The 19,542-nt window shown below is 43.6% G+C and overlaps 1 protein-coding gene across 1 annotated transcript in view; it reads left to right on the top strand.

The window, feature by feature from the left end:
• Positions 1 to 19,542, top strand: part of FBXW7 (F-box and WD repeat domain containing 7) — a 1,850,919-nt gene that overhangs the window by 1,050,041 nt on the left and 781,336 nt on the right. Inside the window, exon 5 of the mRNA XM_044062041.1 lies at positions 7,053 to 7,601. Coding sequence (XP_043917976.1) covers positions 7,122 to 7,601 — 480 coding nt within the window. The 5' untranslated portion in view covers positions 7,053 to 7,121. The remainder of the gene's footprint in view (positions 1 to 7,052; positions 7,602 to 19,542) is intronic.

Here is a 19,542-nt window from a genome sequence, read left to right as displayed (position 1 = left end):
CTTTTGACCCGGTCCCTTCCAAGGTTCTGTCTTCTTTCCCAGAGAGATCAAAATCTCCATCAGCCATGTTAACTTGCTGTTCCAGGAGTCTAACTGAAGATATAAAGAGACTAATGAAGAAGATTCTCTGGGCACAGAGTATGTCAGGGGCTCCTTTGCCTCCTACCCCTTCAGGTCAGGAATTCAGTGCATCAGCTATCCCTAAACTTCCTCCTCTGACTTCTTTTGAAGTATTGGAGCCATCGGACCCGAACCACCCAGTATCTGTATCTGATCCTAGGATCTCCTTTTCATTGGATTCAATATTTGCTCTGAGTTCTTCAGCCCAGTTGGAGCCGGAAATGATCTGGAGCTGTAGTGGCCTTGTCGGCTCCAAGGTGATGGATTCGGCCGTGAGGTTTTAGGAGCCATCTCTATGCCTTGGAGCCTCAGCTCAGACCAGCTGGGCTGTAGCTTAAGTCTTGAGAAGATTGTCTTCTGAGCAGGAGGGAACTATGACCCAGAGGCATGCCCTCGGATCCGGGGTTTTTTTTCCTTTTTGGGGACAGTCAGCTTTTGAGGCTGTGGAGAGAGCTATGTCTGCCTTAGCAGCTCAGACAGAACTTACCCTCTCAGATCCGCATCTCTTACCTTTGACAGTTCTGTGCACAGCCTGTCACTCGGATCATCCACTGGGACAGCAGGCACCAAACCCCACACTTTGCAACAGGGTTCCACCACCTCTTCTGATACCTCTTCAGAACACCCCATGGAGGAGGTCTGTAAGAAGAGGACATTTAGGAAGGAAACACCGGACTATACTGAAGAATCTGTCACAGAGTATATGGACTTTGAGGACAAAGGATCCCCAAGGTCACCTCTTGATGATGTCTTCTTTTGAGACATCTTAGAGATCCTGAAAAAGAGAGATGGCTGGAAGTCCAGCAGTCCTTCATCTGAAGAGTGTGTGTACCTGGCGGTGTTTGGTGCCTGTCCATCTACCTCTTGGGTGACTCCACCCATCAATTAGCTCATTGAGCTGATCTCTCGGCTGGTATGGAACGCCCCAGACATCATTGAACCTATTCCCTGGAGACTAGATAAAATTATTACAGCTCCAAAGGACAAACAATTCTAGACTAAGGGTGTCCCAGTAGATGCCATGGTCATGGTGGCACCCACCAAGAAGGAACTAGCCAAGGAAAGTTCCTCTATCCATCCTCTTAACAAGGAGTCTAGGGCAGTGGATAGATTTGGGAAGCGTGTTTAATCTTCAGCAACCTTCGCTCTAAGGTCTCTGAATTACTTTACACATTTTATGAGTTTACAAAGGGATTTGATAAATGAGCTTTCAAATATCCTTTTAGGAGCCATGCCTGAAGAAGTACAAGCCTCAGTTGCTTCTCAGCTGGCCAACCTATAATCTATGTCTAACTCCTCCATGAGGCTCATTTCACATTTAATCAAAGGAACGAGTAGAGCAGCAGGTTCAGGCATATCTTTAAGGAGACATGCCTGGATGTGCTTATGTGATTTCATGGAGCCTTTCAAGTCTTCATTCAGCAATGCTTTGTTTGATGGCACTTCCTTGTTTGGCCCAAAAGTAAAATATACCTTTTCCAGGTGTGAGAGAGATGGAAGGACCCTATCTGCCGTGGGCATATGTTTTTTCCAGTTCTCAGAAGCCTTACTCCAGGAATCAGTGAAGTAGTGGAAAGATGATGTTCAAGAAATCACAGGGATATTTTCAGAACACACATGGAGGTAGTCCACCTAGAGGCAGAGGGGGGAACTCAAATGGAAGATGACGCATTCGTGGCAGAGGAGGCCCGCAAAATCAAGGGTGTAGAGATGCTTTCTTTGGTAGGTCCTTCCAGCACTCCTGAAAGGAGGCCCAATTGCCCTACTCTGGAGGCAATCTGGGGTCGATTGTCCCTGCACCAGAGAGCCTGGCTAGAAATAACATCAGATACATGGGTGCAGAGGATCATTTCCAGAGGACATTTCAAACCCCCCCCCCCCCCAAAAAAAATCTACAATGTTCCACCCAGTCAGAGGCATCAGGCAGCTATTCAAGTTCAAAGGCTTCTAGAAAAAGGAGTCATCCAAGAGGTCCCCCTAGACCCGAGAGAATCTGTAACTTACTCAGGGTTCTTTTTAGTACGAAAAAACAGAGGGCTGGAGACCAATTTTGGATCTCAGCAAATTAAACAAATCAATTCAACACAGAAAGTTCTGGATGGTCATGGTTCAGTCCATTCTTCATTCTTGGAAAAGGACAACTGGATGTGCTCTGTTAGACCTTCAGGATGTGTACTACAACCACATAAAGATGGACAGATGATCCAGAAAGCACCTACACCTCCAGCTGAGAGACAGTCATTATCAATTCAGGGTTCTGCTTTCTGGTCTCACTACATCCCCCCCCCCCCCCCCGAGTGTTCACCCAGTGTATGGCAGTAGTAGCATGTTTGGACAACTGATTCATATCCGCCCTGACCAGGCATCTGCTACTAAAAGCAAGAGACTGTTATTCAAATGTGTTCCAATATGGGAATAACTATAAATTACGAGAGTCATTTCTATAACCCACTCAATGTTTAGAATTTATAGGGGCTAATCTAAACACAAGCAAAATAATAGCTTCTGTTCCACCTACAAGAAAGATTGTTGGCAGTACAAAAGTCTCTGCAGTTCTGGTTCTTCAGGTTGTAAGGTTTCACAGCCCAGATAAGAATCGCCAACATTTGTAAGACAGCCCTATCATGGTGGGTTAAATCCTATCAGATTCAACAAGGCTGTCCATTACCATTAACCCCCCCCCCCCCAATATACACACAGCCAGTGGCCACAGTGAACACGGATGCTTCCTAGCTAGGATGAGGATGCATTTTCTGGGGAATACAGTCCAAGGCAGTTGGTCCCTCTGAAGAGGTCAATTTGCATATCAATGTCTTAGAGATAAGAGCAGTGCTGCTAGGGTTGCAGGCCTTCCAGAATGCTGTCCCATTGGGGACAATTGCTGTTCAGACAGACAACATTTCTGTAGTCTGGTACATCAAAAAAGGAGGAAATCAAATCATATCCCTTGTGTCGAGAAGCACTCAGAGTGTGGCAGTGGGCACTCTCATCCAACCGTTTTCTCATTGCAATGTACTTTCTGGGGAAGTCCAGTGTGATAGGAGACAAATTGAGCAGATGTATCCTTATGACTCATGAGTGGTCCCTCAATCAGAGAGTGGTGGAAAGGATAGTCCACAAATGGGGCCAGCCTTGCTGCGATCTTTTTGCCTCTCCCCTAAACAAAAAGTGGAGTAGCTATTTTGCCATGATCCCCCCACAAGGGGAATCCCCGAGGAATGCTCTTCACAATTGGCCCCCTGGTATCCCTTATGCATTTCCTCCAACCCAGTTAATCCCTAAATTTCTACAGGAAGCAAGCAGGTTGAAGAGCAAAGTAATCCTTGTCACACCATACTGGCCGTAACAGATTTGGTTTCCTTTCTTTTAGCCTCATTTACTGACACAACCATCGATTCTGGATCCAACTTCTGACCTCCTGTCTCACCCGACAGGCATGATTCACCCAGACATTCCAAACTTCAAGCTAACTGCTTAATTTTTCCAATTCCAGTAATAGCCAGGCAACCTATGCTCTCTTCTCCAGTCTTTCACATACTCTTGTCTTCTCATAAGCCATCTACATGTAAACTATACTCCAGTAAATGGAAGAGATTTGTTTACTGGACACAGTAGAATGACCTGGACCCATTCTGTGCTCTGATTCATAGGATCCTTGAGTTCTTAGCCCAGTTGTTTAACGAAGGAGCAGCTTCTTCTACAGTAAGGGTACAACTAGCTGCAATTTCCAGTTTTCATATTGGATGTCAAGGATCTTTATTTGCTTTACATTAATTCTGTAAAGCTTTTCTAAAAGGGAATTATTTTACTCAAACCACCTTATAAAGACCCTACTCCTCCTTGGGACCTGAATTTGGTGCTACAAGAAGATATACAGTCCCCCTTTGAACCAGCAGCTACATGTGATCTCAAGTTCCTTTCTTGGAAAACTATAATTTTAGTAGCCGTAACAGCTACAAGAAGAATTTCAGAGATTCAAGCCTTGTCATCTCAACCCCCATATTTGACCTTTCATAAAGATAGGGTTTCATTGCATACTAACCCATCTTTTCTACCTAAAATAGTGTTAGGTAACAATATCAATCAGTCCATTCATTTACTAGTGTTCTTTCCAAAATTTTCAAATAAAGGTGAATACCTGTTCACTTATTAGATGTTCACAGGCAGTTACGTTTTTAACTCCGTAGAAATCTGACCCAGCTATTTGTCTCCTTTTCAAATGCAAGACTGGGAAATATAGTGACCAAAGTAACATTGGCTAGATGGATAACAGTTTGTATTTCTTACATTTACAAGAAATGAGGTCTTGAATTATCTAAACCTTTGCAAGCCCATTCAGCCAGAGCCACGGTGACTTCATCAGTATTTCAGTCTAGAGCATCCACAGATGATATATGTGCAGTTGCATCTTGCCCCCCCCCCATACCTTTATTATTCATTGTGAATTGGATTTGGTCTCCAGGGGAAGAGCTTCATTTGTCTCAGTGGTGCTGAGGGTCATCCTTCCATGAGTCATCCAGGGTGTATGGTAGCTGGGGAGACTCTCACAGCTTTGACGATGGAATGAAAATTGGCAACAGCAGATAAAATAATTATGTACTTACCATAACATTCTGTTTGTGTTGTCCATTTTCATTCTTCCTCAAAAAAACCCATCCCCGACCTTTGCACTCCTGATGGAGTGAGAAGACCTTAATTGTCATTTCCCTGTGTTGAGCTCCAGAAGTCATCGCACCTTTCTATTGGTATACATATATATATATTTTGTTTATGTATCAAGCAGCAAACAAGATCTGAGGTAATTTCAAAGGGTACATTATGGGTAAGGGAAGACCTTGAGAGCTTTTTGGTTGCCATGGCTGAGTCAGATCCTAGGATCGGATCTGAACCCACAAGTTTGAGGAAGAATAAAAATGAACATTGTGGTGAGTACTTGACTTTTTTTTTTTTTTTTTTTTATACACAAACCATAGCAGGTCTATTCCAGGCAGTGTCAAGACTCACTCTTCAAGGATCTTGGCAGCTTCTATGCTTTTTTGAAAGGGGTGGATTCTACAAGTATTCTATAAGCTGCTACTTAGTCCTCTGTACATACGTTTGCAAAGCACTATAAGCTTGAGTCTTCTCTGGGTCTAGATCATGCTTTGCTAGAGCCATTCTCCAGGGGCTCCTGGGCTCTTCTCCTTCCACCTCCCAAATATAGTTAGCTTTGATAATCTACCAATATTGCTAAGGCTACTGCAGCATTGATCAGCACGAATAACATAGTACAATTGTGTAAGATGATCTTACCCTAACAGTAGATGTTTGAATGATCACTGCTTTGCTTCTTCCCTCCACCCCCACCCCTTGTTTTTTTTTTGTGTTTTTTTATACCAGGGTGTGGGCAGTGATTTTTTTAGTTTTTCTTAGCATTGTCCCTTAAGGGCTCAGCCTCCCTCTTTCTGCTGGCTTGAAAGCTGTGAGGGGCTTTATGCCCAAACTTGTCTTACTCTGCTCAGCTCGAACTGCTTGACAGTTTGGGCATGTAGAAGGTGCCGTGAAGCTTTGGAAGCTGGCTGGCTGTTATATCCTTGGCAGAATTTAACCTACATAGCTAAGGCTACTGCGGTAGTGATCCTTCGAACATTTACTGTTATTGTATATTCAACATACACAACTGTACTTTATGGTGAGTTAATGCAGCTGTCCCTAATTCTATACAGATCAGAGTTTTGCTGCTGGGGTGTTTATGAAATGTATTCAAATTATGTTTCCTCTTAAATAAAATAAGGGTCCAAATTTTAGTTTGTCACACTTTAGTCATAGTTCTGGTTTTATTTGTTATTAACAAAACATGTATTCTTTTATGGATGCAGTTTGTATTTGAAGATCAGTTTGTAGTTATTATGCTCTGCATCTCTGTTATCTGCAGCATGGTGTATATGTGTGTGCACATGCAAAGTGTATTTCTGTTTTGTTTCCAGAAATGTCCTAAATATCGGTGTTAACATGAAATTACATTTGTTGTGCAGCTGTAGGGTTTCTTCACAGTACATTGGCAAAATAAAATTATGACCTGTTTAAGAACAACATTGTGATATTGCTTATTTTCTGCTGAGTCACCATTTTTGCCCATATTATAATGGCTGTTGCTACATTAGTTTTTTGCCAGCATTCTGGATATCAAATTGCTTTGAACTTGACTTCATGCATATTTGCCAGTGAAAGTTTGTGATGGTCATCTGAGGCAGTGGTTTCATTGTTTTATGTTTTAACAAGTTCGTTGTTTTCACTTGTACAGAGTAGACACAGCTTTAATGACTGCATTTCTGCAAATATCCAACATCAAAACGTTTGTTTTCTTAGGCTTGCTGTAAAAGATCAAAATAAACTAAGTGCCACAGAAGTTAGCCTTGTGTTTTAATTTACATTTATTTATTACATCCTGTTACATACAGTGATATACTGTGTATGATTTGTAGGTTTCATCCATTGTTTTGTCAGATTTTTAATAAAAGTAGTTGTCAGTACTGTCTTTACTTTGAAGTCTGTTGACTTGTGTATTAAAAGCAGATTCAGGTTGAGCAGCATATGTCATCAGACTGTATTTTCTCAGCAACACTGCTTACCATAGCTGTTCATTCAGTACCCCTAGAATACAGCCCATGTATTCTTTAGAAAAAAATTTTTGTTTTTCATTTGACAGCTGCACTGTCAACTGCTTTGTTCTTGTGGTCTGTGAGGAAATGTCATCTGTGCCGCATTTTACCATCAGGGTTTGTTGGCTTCTGATACAGCTTCAGTTAACAGTATTATGGGTTTTTTTTTCATAAAATAAATGACTGTTTGAAAATAGTAATATATGCATACTTCTGAAATCTGTGCTGTTTTTGTAATACTTGCATGCATTTTATAAGGCTGTTTTAAATATTTTTTATTTCTTTTTCTAGAATGCCAAGGCATTCACATCATCAGACAGTCTAGCAAAGGTCCAAGAAGTAGCAAGCTGGCTTTTGGAAATGAACCAGGAATTGCTGTCTGGAGGCAGCAAGAGACGTCGAACTGGAGGGTCACTACGAGGTAATACTTCCACAGGTCGGCCTGAAGAGGAGCAGATGAACAGAGTTGTAGAAGAACAGCAACAAGAGGAGAGAGTCTCTCAGAATACTGAAAGCTGCAGAATAGAAATTGGAGTGGGTGACATCAGTGAACCCCAAGAATCTGAAGAACTGCAGCTAGCGGAAGAAAACAATAACCATATACTAGCAGAACAGGAAGAAACTGTTGAAAATAAAGATCTAGAAAAAGCTGACAATGAAGATGGGGAGGTGGATGAGGAGGAGGAGGAAGAGGAGGAAATGGACCAAGATAGTGATGACTTTGATCAGTCAGATGACAGCAGTAGAGAAGATGATAGCACATTTAGCAGCATTCCACATTCAAATGGAACCACTGACTTAGCAACACAAAAGCAGTTGTCACTCTCTTCCAAGGCACAGGTAATATTGTGTTTTTGGTTTTGCATATTTCTCTTGTGATGGAGTGTGCTACCCCTCTATATAACTCCGCTAACTTGCATGCAGAGTAGCTGTCTGACTATTGTTTCATGGACTTGCTGTTTTAAAATGCTTCATTTATAAATTTCACTATCTTCTGTGCTTTCCAGGAGCCAGAGCTTCTTTGGATGTTTGGATGCGTACATCTGAGATAGATGCTTGAGGGATTCAGCAGGATGTTGGAGGGTTACAGAGGTTGATGTTCTTCGTGTTTCACTGTTGCAGTCATCACATTTGGGTTATCCCTGCCAGGGTAGCTCTCGGCCGACCTGAATACCAGAGGCTTAGTGTTACTGTGACAGTTGCTGTTGCTTCAGGACTGATGTCAGGTCATCAGTAGTATAAAGTAAGGCAGCCAACACCATTAACCCAGCCTTTCTTGCCGTGGAGCCCGAAGCAGAAGCAGTTCGCATGAGTGTCGGTCGGCCGTTACCTGAGTTTCGTCTACCGAATTGAAGCTGAAGTCTTCTAAAGCTAAGTACCCCACTGGGGATCCTTTTTTCTTGACTAACCGATGTCAGAAAAAGTTAATAATCGTCTCGCCTGTGGAAAGCAAATACCACACTGATACTTTCATTCTTACTGTGTCACTTGTTTAGGCCCCAGACCATGACGTCCCCCTCTGTCGCTTCTGTGCTTTGTTCAACGGCAGAAATATCCATCATCGGGCCCTTATTGTAGCTAGAACTCCGATATGGCTTCGGTAAGCCATCCGAAAGCAGATCTTCAAAAAAAGTAAAGATAAAGACAGAGACAGACTGCACAGGTCCATACCTATTGACGATGCCCCCGTTAAGCTAGTTGTCAGTTTTCTGGTCCTCAGTGAGGTGCTTTCGCAGCCCTTGATGCCCGCTTCTGTGGATTTGCAGGCCGCTACACAGACCCTTTCGGAGTCTAGTATGCTGCAAAACTCTTCGGCTAATGATCCTACATTCGTCTCTACCTTGGATGGGTCCAGAGCCGCTGAGCAGGCACCGGCTTCCGAGGAAGTCCTTCGCACTACCAATTCTCTACACAAACTGACGTCTTCTTTCGCGATTACCGTTCTTTCGAAAACTAATGAGTTTCTTAGGCCCAGGGTATGAACCACACCCAAGAAACCGACGTCCCAATCTCAGGCACCTGTTTCCTTGCCTCAGTCTCAAATGCTTAAAATGGCTGAAGACGACATCATGCTGATCAGGAGAAGGCAAGCTACCCCCTCCAAAAGGAAAAGAGATCTGTCCCCTGTAGTTTTGTCTTAACAAGAGTCAGATGACTCTGATGCATCTGAATATGAAGACATGCAACCCCTCTCTACTTATGAGGATTCCATCCCTCCAGCTTCTCCCCCAGAGGATTTTTCCTTTGGGGAACCCTTCATACCTTAAGGGAACATTTCCAATGCGAGAGTCAGGACTACCCTCAGTCCAAGAGAATCAGGTAATTCTTAGATCTTCCACAGCACAGACCCTTGGCCATCCTCCCAGTCCTGGGTGTTGTGGAGGATGTTTTCCTGGAATCCATCTTGACTCCTGACATCCTCCTCCTGCTCCCAGAAAACCAGACAGGTACTACAGAGAGTCCCTGACTCACACATATTTCTTTTTAAAAATACTACTGCTGACCCTGAGGTAATTTCTCAAGGGCCTAAAGGGATTAAAGCAACCTCTGCTAAGAATCCCACCCACTCAGATAGGGATTCCCGAGCACTAGACAGATGGGGTAAAAAAGTGTACACCTCAGCTACTCTTGCTATCAGGGCATTAAATTGTCAGTTCCATATGTTAAAATTTCAGCAACATACCCTGGAACTGCCCAAACAAAAAATGTATTTCTTTCCTGCTTGTGCAGAATCTAAAGAGTTACAAGAGTTAATGCATTCTGCAAGTCAAGAAACTAAACACACCTTGTACTGTGGTTTTGATGCCCTAGAAGTTTCTTGCAGGGCAGCAGTCACCAGATCTGTCATTAGAAGTCATGCATGGCTTAAAGAACAGCCCTTGCCAGACCATGTCAGATCTAAATTGTTGGATGCCTACTTCCACAAAGACAACTTGTTTGGCACTAAGGCAGAAGAGGTCTTAAAAAAGGTGGAAGAAAAAGAAAAGTCTATGCAGACAGTTAAGGATTTCTTACAGGTCCAGCCACCCAGATTCAGTAGGCATTGCCCCACCAAGCACTGGTCCTTTCCTGCTCCCACTAAGCCAGTTCAGCCCAGACCCCCAGGACAGCAGCCACAAGGAATTCAGAGATCTAAGCAGTGGACTACCTCCACTTCAAAACCAGGGAGTTCTAAGCCACCCCCTTATGTTAAGAACTCACAATGACTCACCTCAACCACCCCCTCCCTCTGCCTACCTTCACTTACCTCTAGGAGGAAAACTCTCCTTTCACGCAAGCACCTGACCCACCATTACCAACGACCGCTGGGTTCTCAACATAGTGTCCCAGGGATACAGATTCTTTTCCACATCCTTCCAACCCGAAAAGGGTTCCCAGATCTACCTCCAAACCAGTGGGCAAAGGCACAAAAGCAAGTCCTTTCCCTGCTGTCTATGAGGGCAGTAGAGCATGTTCCTGCAGAACAGAAAGGCCATGGTTTCTACAGCAGACTTTTTCTGGTACCCAGAAAAGAGGTCACCTGGCACCCCATCCTCGATCTATCCATTCTAAACACCTTCCTGGTGATCCCAAAATTCAAAACGCTCACCCTCCAGCAGCTGCTGCCCATGCTGTCCAAGGATGCTTGGCTAGCCAACTTAGATCTGAAAGAGGCCTACCTCCACATTCCTATCAGGGAATCATGCAGGAAATATCTCCGTTTCAGGGCAGGATCTCAGCAATTTCAGTTCTCTGCGCTTCCCTTTGGCTTATCTGCTGCTCCCAGAGTTTTCACAAAATGTCTGGCTCCAGCCATTGCCTTTTGCAGACAAAGGAATATCCAGATTTATCCCATACTTAGACGACTGCCTAATTCAGGCAGACAGCCAGGAAAAGCTGCTCAAGCACCTGGCCTTTGCAAAGTCCCTACTGTCCTCCCTAGGGTACACAATCATCGAAAAGAAATCCAAACAGGTTACCACCCAAAGGATTATATTCCTCGGAGCAAGCCTGGACACATCATCCCAGATGGCATTCCTTACACCAGAAAAACTAATTTTCCTGACAGCCTACTTCTCTCAACTAGCCACCAGACCCCCCCCCCCCCCCAGCTATCTGCAAAGAAAATCCTGCAAGCTCTGGGGTTCATTGCATCTTGCATACTACTCATTCCTTATGCCATACTGCATATGAGAAACCTCAGTGGTACCTAAAAAGCTTTTGGTGTCAACACTTTCAAGACCTGGAGACTCTTATACCTATAATTCCTTGCCTCGGAAAAGATTTTCTTTGGTGGGCAGCAGCATGCTCCCACAACAAGGGACTACTTTTCTCACCACCCCCCACCGCCCAGACCCTCACCACAGACGCATCAGACTATGCCTGGGGTGCACACCTGGATGGCAGTAGCATACAGGGCCAATGCGGCCCACAGCAAATCCCTCTGCACATCAGCCAAAAAGAGATGATGGCAGCACACCTTGATAGCTTTCAAGCCCCTTCTGTCCCCAGGGGCTCTCCTCATCAAAGCAGACAACACCACTGTGATGTGGTACATCAACAAGCAGGGATGGACTCACTCATACCCTCTATGCAGGCTGGCCATGACCCTTTGGCACACAGCCTCTGCCATGCAACTCCACCTGTTAACACAATTCTTACCAGGTACTCTTAACTCTCTGGCAGACCAATTGAGCAGAAATCTTCTGGACCCACACAAGTGGGAGCTCAGCAGAAGAACCTTCACCCTAATAATTCAGAAATGGGGCACCCCGAAGGTCAACCTCTTTGCCTCCCATGCCAACCATCAGCTCCGCAAATTCTGCACCATTGAGCATCACTGCATGGCTTGGAAAGTGGATGCCCTGTCCTTCCCCTGGGTCAATCTATCGGTCTATGCCTTTCCTCCACTACCTCTCATCCCCAGGGTACTGCTCAAAGTAAAGGAGGAAAAACCATGGACAATTCTTATAGCTCCCAGACTGGCCTCGCCAGCACTGGTACCCCTTGCTGCGCAAGCCTGTCCCCACTGCCACCATTGCATCTTTCTCAGATTCCAAACCTCCTGACCCAGAGGGAAGGGGAATTCATGCATCCCCAGTTGCAGACACTCAATTTGGCAGCTTGGCTTATTCCCTAACCCCTGATAAATCTGCCAACCTCAATAAACAGGTTCTAGATGTTATATGTGAGGCCAGACGCCCTAGCACTAGAAATTCTTATGCTGACAAATGGAAAAGGTTCTGCACCTGGATTCAGGCTAAGGGAGCCAACACGGCGCATCCCTCCCTCCCTCTCATCCTGGATTACTTAGCTGACCTACTACACAGTAGCCTCTCTTTTTCTTCTATTAAAATTCATGCCTCTGCTATATCTGCTCATTTTCCATGGGCAGCTCCTTTTCTCACACCCTTTGATCAAACAGTTCGTAAGAGGGGCTAGCAGCTTGAGGCCACCCAGAAGAGCACCAACCCCTGTTTGGGATCGTAACTTTGTGTTGGAAAAGCTCACCTTGCCCCCCTTTGAACCAGCTTCTTTTGCAGAGCTAAAATTTCTATCCTGGAAGACAGCTTTCCTTCTGGCCATCACCTCAGTCAGAAGAGTCTCCAAGCTGCAAGCACTCATGGCTGTGGAACCCTTCATCATCTTTCATGCTGACAGGGTATCCCGCAGGACTAACCCATCCTTCATGCCCAAGGTGGTGTCCAGTGTGGCTCTCAACCAATCCATTCATTTGCCCACCTTTTTTCCTAATTCCCAGAACAAGGGCGAACGGATCCTGCACTATCTAGATGTGCACAGACAGGTCAGATTCTATCTAGACAGGATTAAATCCTTCAGAGAGTCTGATCAAGTGCTGGTTAGCTTTGCTGCAGGGGCAGAAGGCAAAGCCATCTCCAAACAAACCATTTCCAAATGGATAGCACACTACATCCATTTCTGCTACAAACAACACAGAAAGCCTCCCTCCATGGGGGTTAGGACTCACTCCACCAGAGCAGCCTCCACCTCTGCAGCTTTACTCAGAGGAGTCCCCACCAGGGACATCCTGGAGACTGCCACCTGGACATCTGTTCACACCTTTACCAAACATTACTACCTGCCTATCTTCTCCAAATCCAGGGCAGGGTTCACCTCTCCAGTCCTGCAGGGCATCCTAGCCAACCCCTAGTTTCCTTGACTGCCTCCACCCATTTCCTCAGCTTTGGGAATCAACTCAAATGTGATGACTGCAACAGTGAAACACGAAGAACATAGTACAGTTCTGTACACTTTCCATAAATGTAGATGTTCGAGTGTATTCACTGTTGCAGTAATGGTTTCCCTCCCTCCATCCCCCTTTTTTCCTCCCCTTTCCTTACAAGGGACATATTGGTATTTACTTTCTACTGGTGGGGTTCTTCCTGGCTCCTACTTGTGGGCTCCTGGTAGGTTAGGGCAACAAAAACTGATGTAATGGCGTTGGCTGCCTTACTTTATACTACTGACGACCTGATGTCAGTCCTGAAGCAACAGCAACTGACACAGAAATACTAAGCCTCTGGTATTCAGGCCAGCCGAGGGCTACCCTGGCAGGGATAACGCAAATGTGATGACTGCAACAGTGAATACACTCGAACATCTACATTTGTGGTAAGTGTACAAAACTGTACTTTATACAGAGCGGAGGAGCATATGTGTGGGGAGGATTCATGGTAGTAGGTAGGTTGTCAGAAGACAGAATGCTATATTGAAACCAAATGACTGAAAACATTTTAACTGATTATTCATCACAGTAAAGGTTTTGAAAGGCAGGCATTTGCACACAATTTTTGCAGTAAGGCAACCCCCCCCCCCACACACACACACCTTACTAACATATTTTCATTCTGTTTTGCACAGCCTTGCAGTAATGGAAGCAGCATTGGTATCTGTTGAAAACTAAGAAATTCTGTTTTTTCCCCTCTTAAGACTGTGTGACACTTGGAGGGGATTGCCCTGCTCCAAAAATATGTGTATATAAATGGGTGCTATGTTGTAAAATTTCTAGATAAGTGAATATGCAGTCATGTGCTTTGTCAGGTGACCTTCAGTCTTCTAACCTTTAGCCACTGTCATGAATCTAGTTGTGTGCTTGAGTAAGAAGACATTCAGCCATGGATTCTTCCTGTTAGAGTTTTTCTCACCCTCAAGAGTTTATTGAAATTAATTTGACTGAGACGTACTTAATATATGAATTATTTTTTCTAGTTGCATTCACTGTGCAGCATAGAACTGAAATGCTGATTGTTCATGAGAGATGTTTTTTTATGTGGCTGTCTATGTATTGCTGCTGCCATGTGGCTGTAGGGCTGCACAATTTTTTTCAGCTGTCAAGTAGAGGCCATTAACACTGAAGTTAATAACAAATTCACATTCCATTCACAGGCGCATGCAGCCTTGCTTATCTTTTTCTAGTTAGGTTCCCACAGTTCAAGCCCCGGAAATATGTGTTGTCAGTTGAGCTTTGTTATTTAGAAGCCTGACCATAGGCATGTACTGTCCCAGCGTCCTACAACACTACTGGCAACCTGTGTCCAAGAACAAAGTGTAAACATTACCTTGTTGATGGCTTGGGGAATGAAGCAGTGGAGAACCTGGAGTATGGGACCTAGTGGGAGGGATTATTATAAAGTGCAGACAGGCCAGTCCATAGCTGTGACTAGTGGAAATGATAGTTGTAGTCTTTCAATGCTCACAGTCATGGTGGGCATATGAAGAGTGTTATGAGGTGTGCACAGAAACATGCATTTCCATGATTTATTCCATATCCAGAGCCGGTAAATATATAAAAGGCCCCTCCCAAGCCAACAGCAGCACTTACTCCCACTGCAGTGCCATTTGAAAAGCAAATTTGAATAGGAGGCTGTTAAATTTTGCTGTTTTGTTCTGAGGGTGGGAGTGGATCTGAATGCATGAAAGGCAATGAATGTATTGGAGAGATGTGATGGTAAAACAGTAGCTTGGTGTTTTTATAGCACAGACTGGGATGAAGGTCTGTTGGAATACAGAAAATACAGGCATTTGGATTGCAAGTATGATTCTCTCTCAAACAAAGCCATTCTTTAGAATCTTAATAGCACGCTACTTTGTTTTTGTTGACAAAAAAAATTTAAATTACTTACATGGACAAGACAAGTATATGCTTAATTGAGATGTGGTTAAGCAACAGGCCATTTCTGCAAAGTTGGAATCTTTCCAATAAGATTATGGTACTACACATTGTTACATTATGCAAAGGTGTGGAGGGGCATGAGATCACTGGACTCGTACTGTGGCCACTACAAATATAAGGTTACCGGTGGGTTTAGCAGTCTGGGAAAGTCTTGCATGCCGAGTATTCCTCTCTCACCTGTGATGCCACAGGTGAGTAGAGGGACATGGCTTTTTATCTGCGTAGGATAGGTGTTTGAGACCCTGGATTTTCTAGTTGGGAACCTCTGTGGTCTCTCCAACTGCTGCATGTGCTTGGCGAGGTACATGCCAAAGGGGACGTTGTACTTGATAATGGGTTTGATAAGGGAGGAGTACAGGGATGTTATGACCTCCTTGTTCCTGGATGAAATACCCATATTGATGAGGTGAGCCATGTAGAAAGCCTTTCATACAATGGAGGCAATGTGATAGTCAAAAGTCAGGTTGCTATCAACCTGGGTGCCCAAGTCCCTCATGACTGATTGCATGCTTAGTACGTTGTTATTAACGTGATAATTAGTGAGGATGACATTTTCCCCAAAAGGGATAATGAGGCATTTCTTAGCATTCAGTTTGAGGCCATGATTCTGGCACCAGTCATTAGTTTGGGTAAGGCCCTCTTGGAGGATGTTCACATCACTAGGGGAATTTAAGACAGCACCCAGCTTGCAGTCATCTGCAAACTTGGTCAGCCACAGTCAACTGGTTTTGGCTTGCACCTCAGAAAAGTATATCCCAAACAGTAGAGATCCCAAGACCGATCCTTGGGGTAGACCGCTCGTTATGGGTCTACTAGAGGTGGCTTCCCCTACTTTGAGTCTGTTCTATCAGTGACCTAGTTAGCTATCCATCTTGTAACATATGGAATGATGCCTAGCTAGGAGAATTTATCTATTATGCCCAAGTGGGGAATAGTGTCAAAGGCTTTGGCTAGGTCAAGGTAGGAAGTGTGCACCATCTTCCCCTTGTCCATAGCTTTGGTGACTGTGTCAAAGAAGTCGATCATGTTTAATAGGCATGATCTCCCTTTGACAAAACCAAACTGTGTGGAGTCAAGCGTTTGGAGGTTGTCAACTTCCTTGTTTAGGTCCATGATAATGTGTTCCATGGCCTTGCAGATTAGGCTGTCAAATCAGATCTATGCAGCTTTCTTTTAGTAGATCTAAACAGAGGATGTGAGCCCAAACACTGAGGTATTTGACAATTAAGGGAGTCTGCATGCAACCCCAGGGTGGCCAGCAGCAATCCTGTCATCCTACCTGCTAACCCTCGGATAGGGTTGGTCAGAGGAAGTGCCCTGTAGACTCTGGGTTTTTTTTAACATTACTGCAAGTACATGAGTAAATGATGTAATATCCAAAGCCTGTTTTGTAAAATTCCCTTCCTGTCCTCATCTCATCTTTCTTACTTCCCTGATGTACCTCATGTATAGAAAAAGGTGGGAAGAATGGAGATGCAAAAGCTTTTTGAGAAAAGAGACATCCAGGCAGTCATGTAAAATTAAACGTGATTTGTATATTTATTCCAGGTTGCTGTTAGTTTCAAGGATGACATGGAAACCAAGGTACATACTAGACTTAAGCAGTCTAAATACCTTTCATCCCAAAGGAGTCCTTTTATATGGTGATCTTTCACTGTCTCCTCCTTCGGTTGTTCAGAGGAAGTCAAATGTTTTGCTCAGATTTTCAGCATGCTGACTTTCATAGAATAATCAGGAAGCAGTTGAAAGGAGTCCTGTAGTTTCATACGAGCCAGTGCTGCACTTTTGGAACCCCCATATGGTCATCCACCTCTACTTACAAACGGCAAAGTTGTTTCTCTGAACAGCTGATTCCTACTGGCTGACAGACAAGACAGTCTGATCCAACACAGGGAGTCTTTTGTGTACACCTTTCATGTTTTTGCAATCACTGTGAATATTTCAAAATGTTACCTAACTTCAACTTTGTTCCGAACTGTCATAGGCTTTTCCCTAGATTCCAAGATATTTTTGAGAATTTCTTCGCCATTAAAGATAATCTATGACATGCCATTGAGTAGCCTATGCCATGGGGCTTTACAGCTAGTTATAACCTCTGTTCTAATGATGTATCACACAAAGTACTCTGAGGATAATGCAATGAACATTCAGGGTTTTATGGTCCCAGGATCTTAGACATATTAGTCATATGAGCCAAGATTTCCCAAGCGTGCAAGACATGCTTGCATTGGTGAACTTAGCCCCCACCACTACCACCAGTCTGCTACATGGCAAATTCCTCATTTTCCTTCCACAGAACTGCTATCAAAATGGATTCCTTCTCCCAAGTTTATGGAGGTCACTACTGGCAAAAAATGCGACTGGGAAACAAGACTTGTACATAAACCAGAGCCTTTTTTTCTCTCAAATCTATACTCCACAAAGTTTGTTTTAGCCATGAGTCAGAGCTTCACACCATTGTTTGGAGATGAGACAAGTCTATTTTCTTCATGTTCTGCAAGCTTAGATTCCCCAGGGCCACATCTCACTTGATTTGGACAATATGGCAATGGGTACGGTACAACAAAAAGCAATGGAGAACTTGTTCTTCTGTCTCTACAATTTCAGGGAAACCCAGTTGCCTTACAGACAAGTTCAGGTGAATTATACTGATGCCACATAAATAGTTCGAGTTACCTATTGGTTAGAAGGAATGTTCAGGAAGATAGGACAACCTCACCTGCCGGTCTGTTTGCCACCCCTTTGAACTCTCTTATATCAGAAGTACCCTTTTCATTCCTTCTCCCAACAGCAAAATCAAAGATGTTTTGCACAGGTTTGCTGCAAATTCTGCTTTTACCTTTCCTTTACTTTTGCTGACAAAATCCCCCACCTCTCAAGCAGGACCAAACAGTATTGGGATATAGTAAATATCATTTGATCACTAATGCCATAGACTAAGGTATATGGGTTCAATCCTGCTAGGGATATAGCAGCTGGCCAGCTTCCAAAGTTTAGGTGTGTTTTCTAAATGTCCAGACTATTCACTAGCTCGAGCAGAACTGAAGGGATGAGTGGTTTGGATGCTAAGCCCTTCAGAGCTTTCCTGATGCTGAAGAGCGCTCCTCTTACAGGCTTTCAAGGGCTGACCGTCAGCTAACGCTGTTCCATTGCTGGGCAGATAAGTTCCTTATTTGGAAAAAAAACTTCCACTTTTATTTTTATATCAGAAAATGAACCTTTTCTGAGAACCTAGGGGAAAGTGTTTTTATAGACTGCATATGATTTTTAATAACTTTAACAGAAGTGCAACTTCTCTAATTTTGAGGGTAAATTTTTTAAAACCACCTTAAAACTATTTTTCCTTGGCAAAAGTTGTGTTATAATTACTTTTGAGGGCCTATGTAAGTCTTAAAAGTGCTCACTGTTATTTTTGTTAGATTAATATTTGTTTCACTGTCTGCTGCTATAAGGTTTCCCTGGTTTTCAGTCATCTTTTTTGACTTCACCATGGAACAACATACTAGTTCCTTGTTTCTAACTTCTTCCAGCCCCAAAAAGAAAAAAAATTGTCAAGCAGCCTTTGCCTCTTCTGGCAGCCACTGAAGTGCCTCAAATGCAGATAGGCAGTGCAGCTGTGGCTGTGGCATTTCCGCTTCTTCAGACTATTCATCTTTTTGGCTCCTTCTGGTGTAATCCTAACAACCACCATGGAGTAGGAGTTGGATGCATCCTCTGTGGCTGTTGGAGTGCCTTCTTCAGTTCAGGCTCTTGTGCCTTGCAGTTCTGGTGGGGGCATGTCAAAAATGTGTATGTTTTTTCTGAATTTCCTGTCAAAAGAAACAAAAGTTAGACTTGTGTCTTCTTTTTCAGATACTTTGGACAGGAGTGATTTACTGGAGCTCAAGGTTTAGTTCAGGCTCTTGTGCCTTCCCGTTCTGGTGTTTCGAGTAAAAGAAAAAAAGGATTCTTCATTGTCTGAATATGTTCAAGATTTTGAACAACAAAATTGTTCTGAAGGGACAGCTGTTTTTTCTCCTCTGGATTCTGATGGTGTAGCTTCTGACAGCCGCTTGGAAATATTTTTTTCTGAAACAATTTCCAGAATTAATCATGTTGTTTCAGTTGGAACATAATGATCCTCCACTGTCTGTAAAGAAATATTTAATGCAGCTGGAATTTCCTAAACTTATACCAGTTTTTCCTGTTCTTTCAACACTGGGCAGTGTATTTATTTCAGCTCGTAACTTACCGGACAGCCAGCCTGCTGCCCCCAAGAAAAAAATTAGGTTATATAAAGTTCCTCAGTCTTGTATATTTTTCTATTCTAACACCATTAGTAATTTCACTGGTAAACCCAGCTGCTGCTAAACATTTGGTTAATGTCAGTTCCTCTCCTTCTGACAAGGTTGGGGAACGCTTTTGAAAGATTTGGGGAAAAGATGTGGATTTAGAATTCTCAGTTGTTAAGCCTATATGTTGAAGTTTATGTTTGCCTCTTCTGAGAATATGAGGAACAATCTGACGCATGTTCCCTCCTCTGAGGAAGAAACATCTTTCATCTTTGTGCTGTAGTGTCTCAAGTGGTTACTCAATCTTTGAAATGTGTTTGATTGGACTGATGCCACT

This window comes from Protopterus annectens, chromosome 2.part1 (assembly GCF_019279795.1).
Source record: "Protopterus annectens isolate FY-2018-M chromosome 2.part1, PAN1.0, whole genome shotgun sequence".
NCBI classification, from domain to species: domain Eukaryota; kingdom Metazoa; phylum Chordata; order Ceratodontiformes; family Protopteridae; genus Protopterus; species Protopterus annectens.
This window is presented reverse-complemented; position numbering and strand designations above follow the sequence as displayed.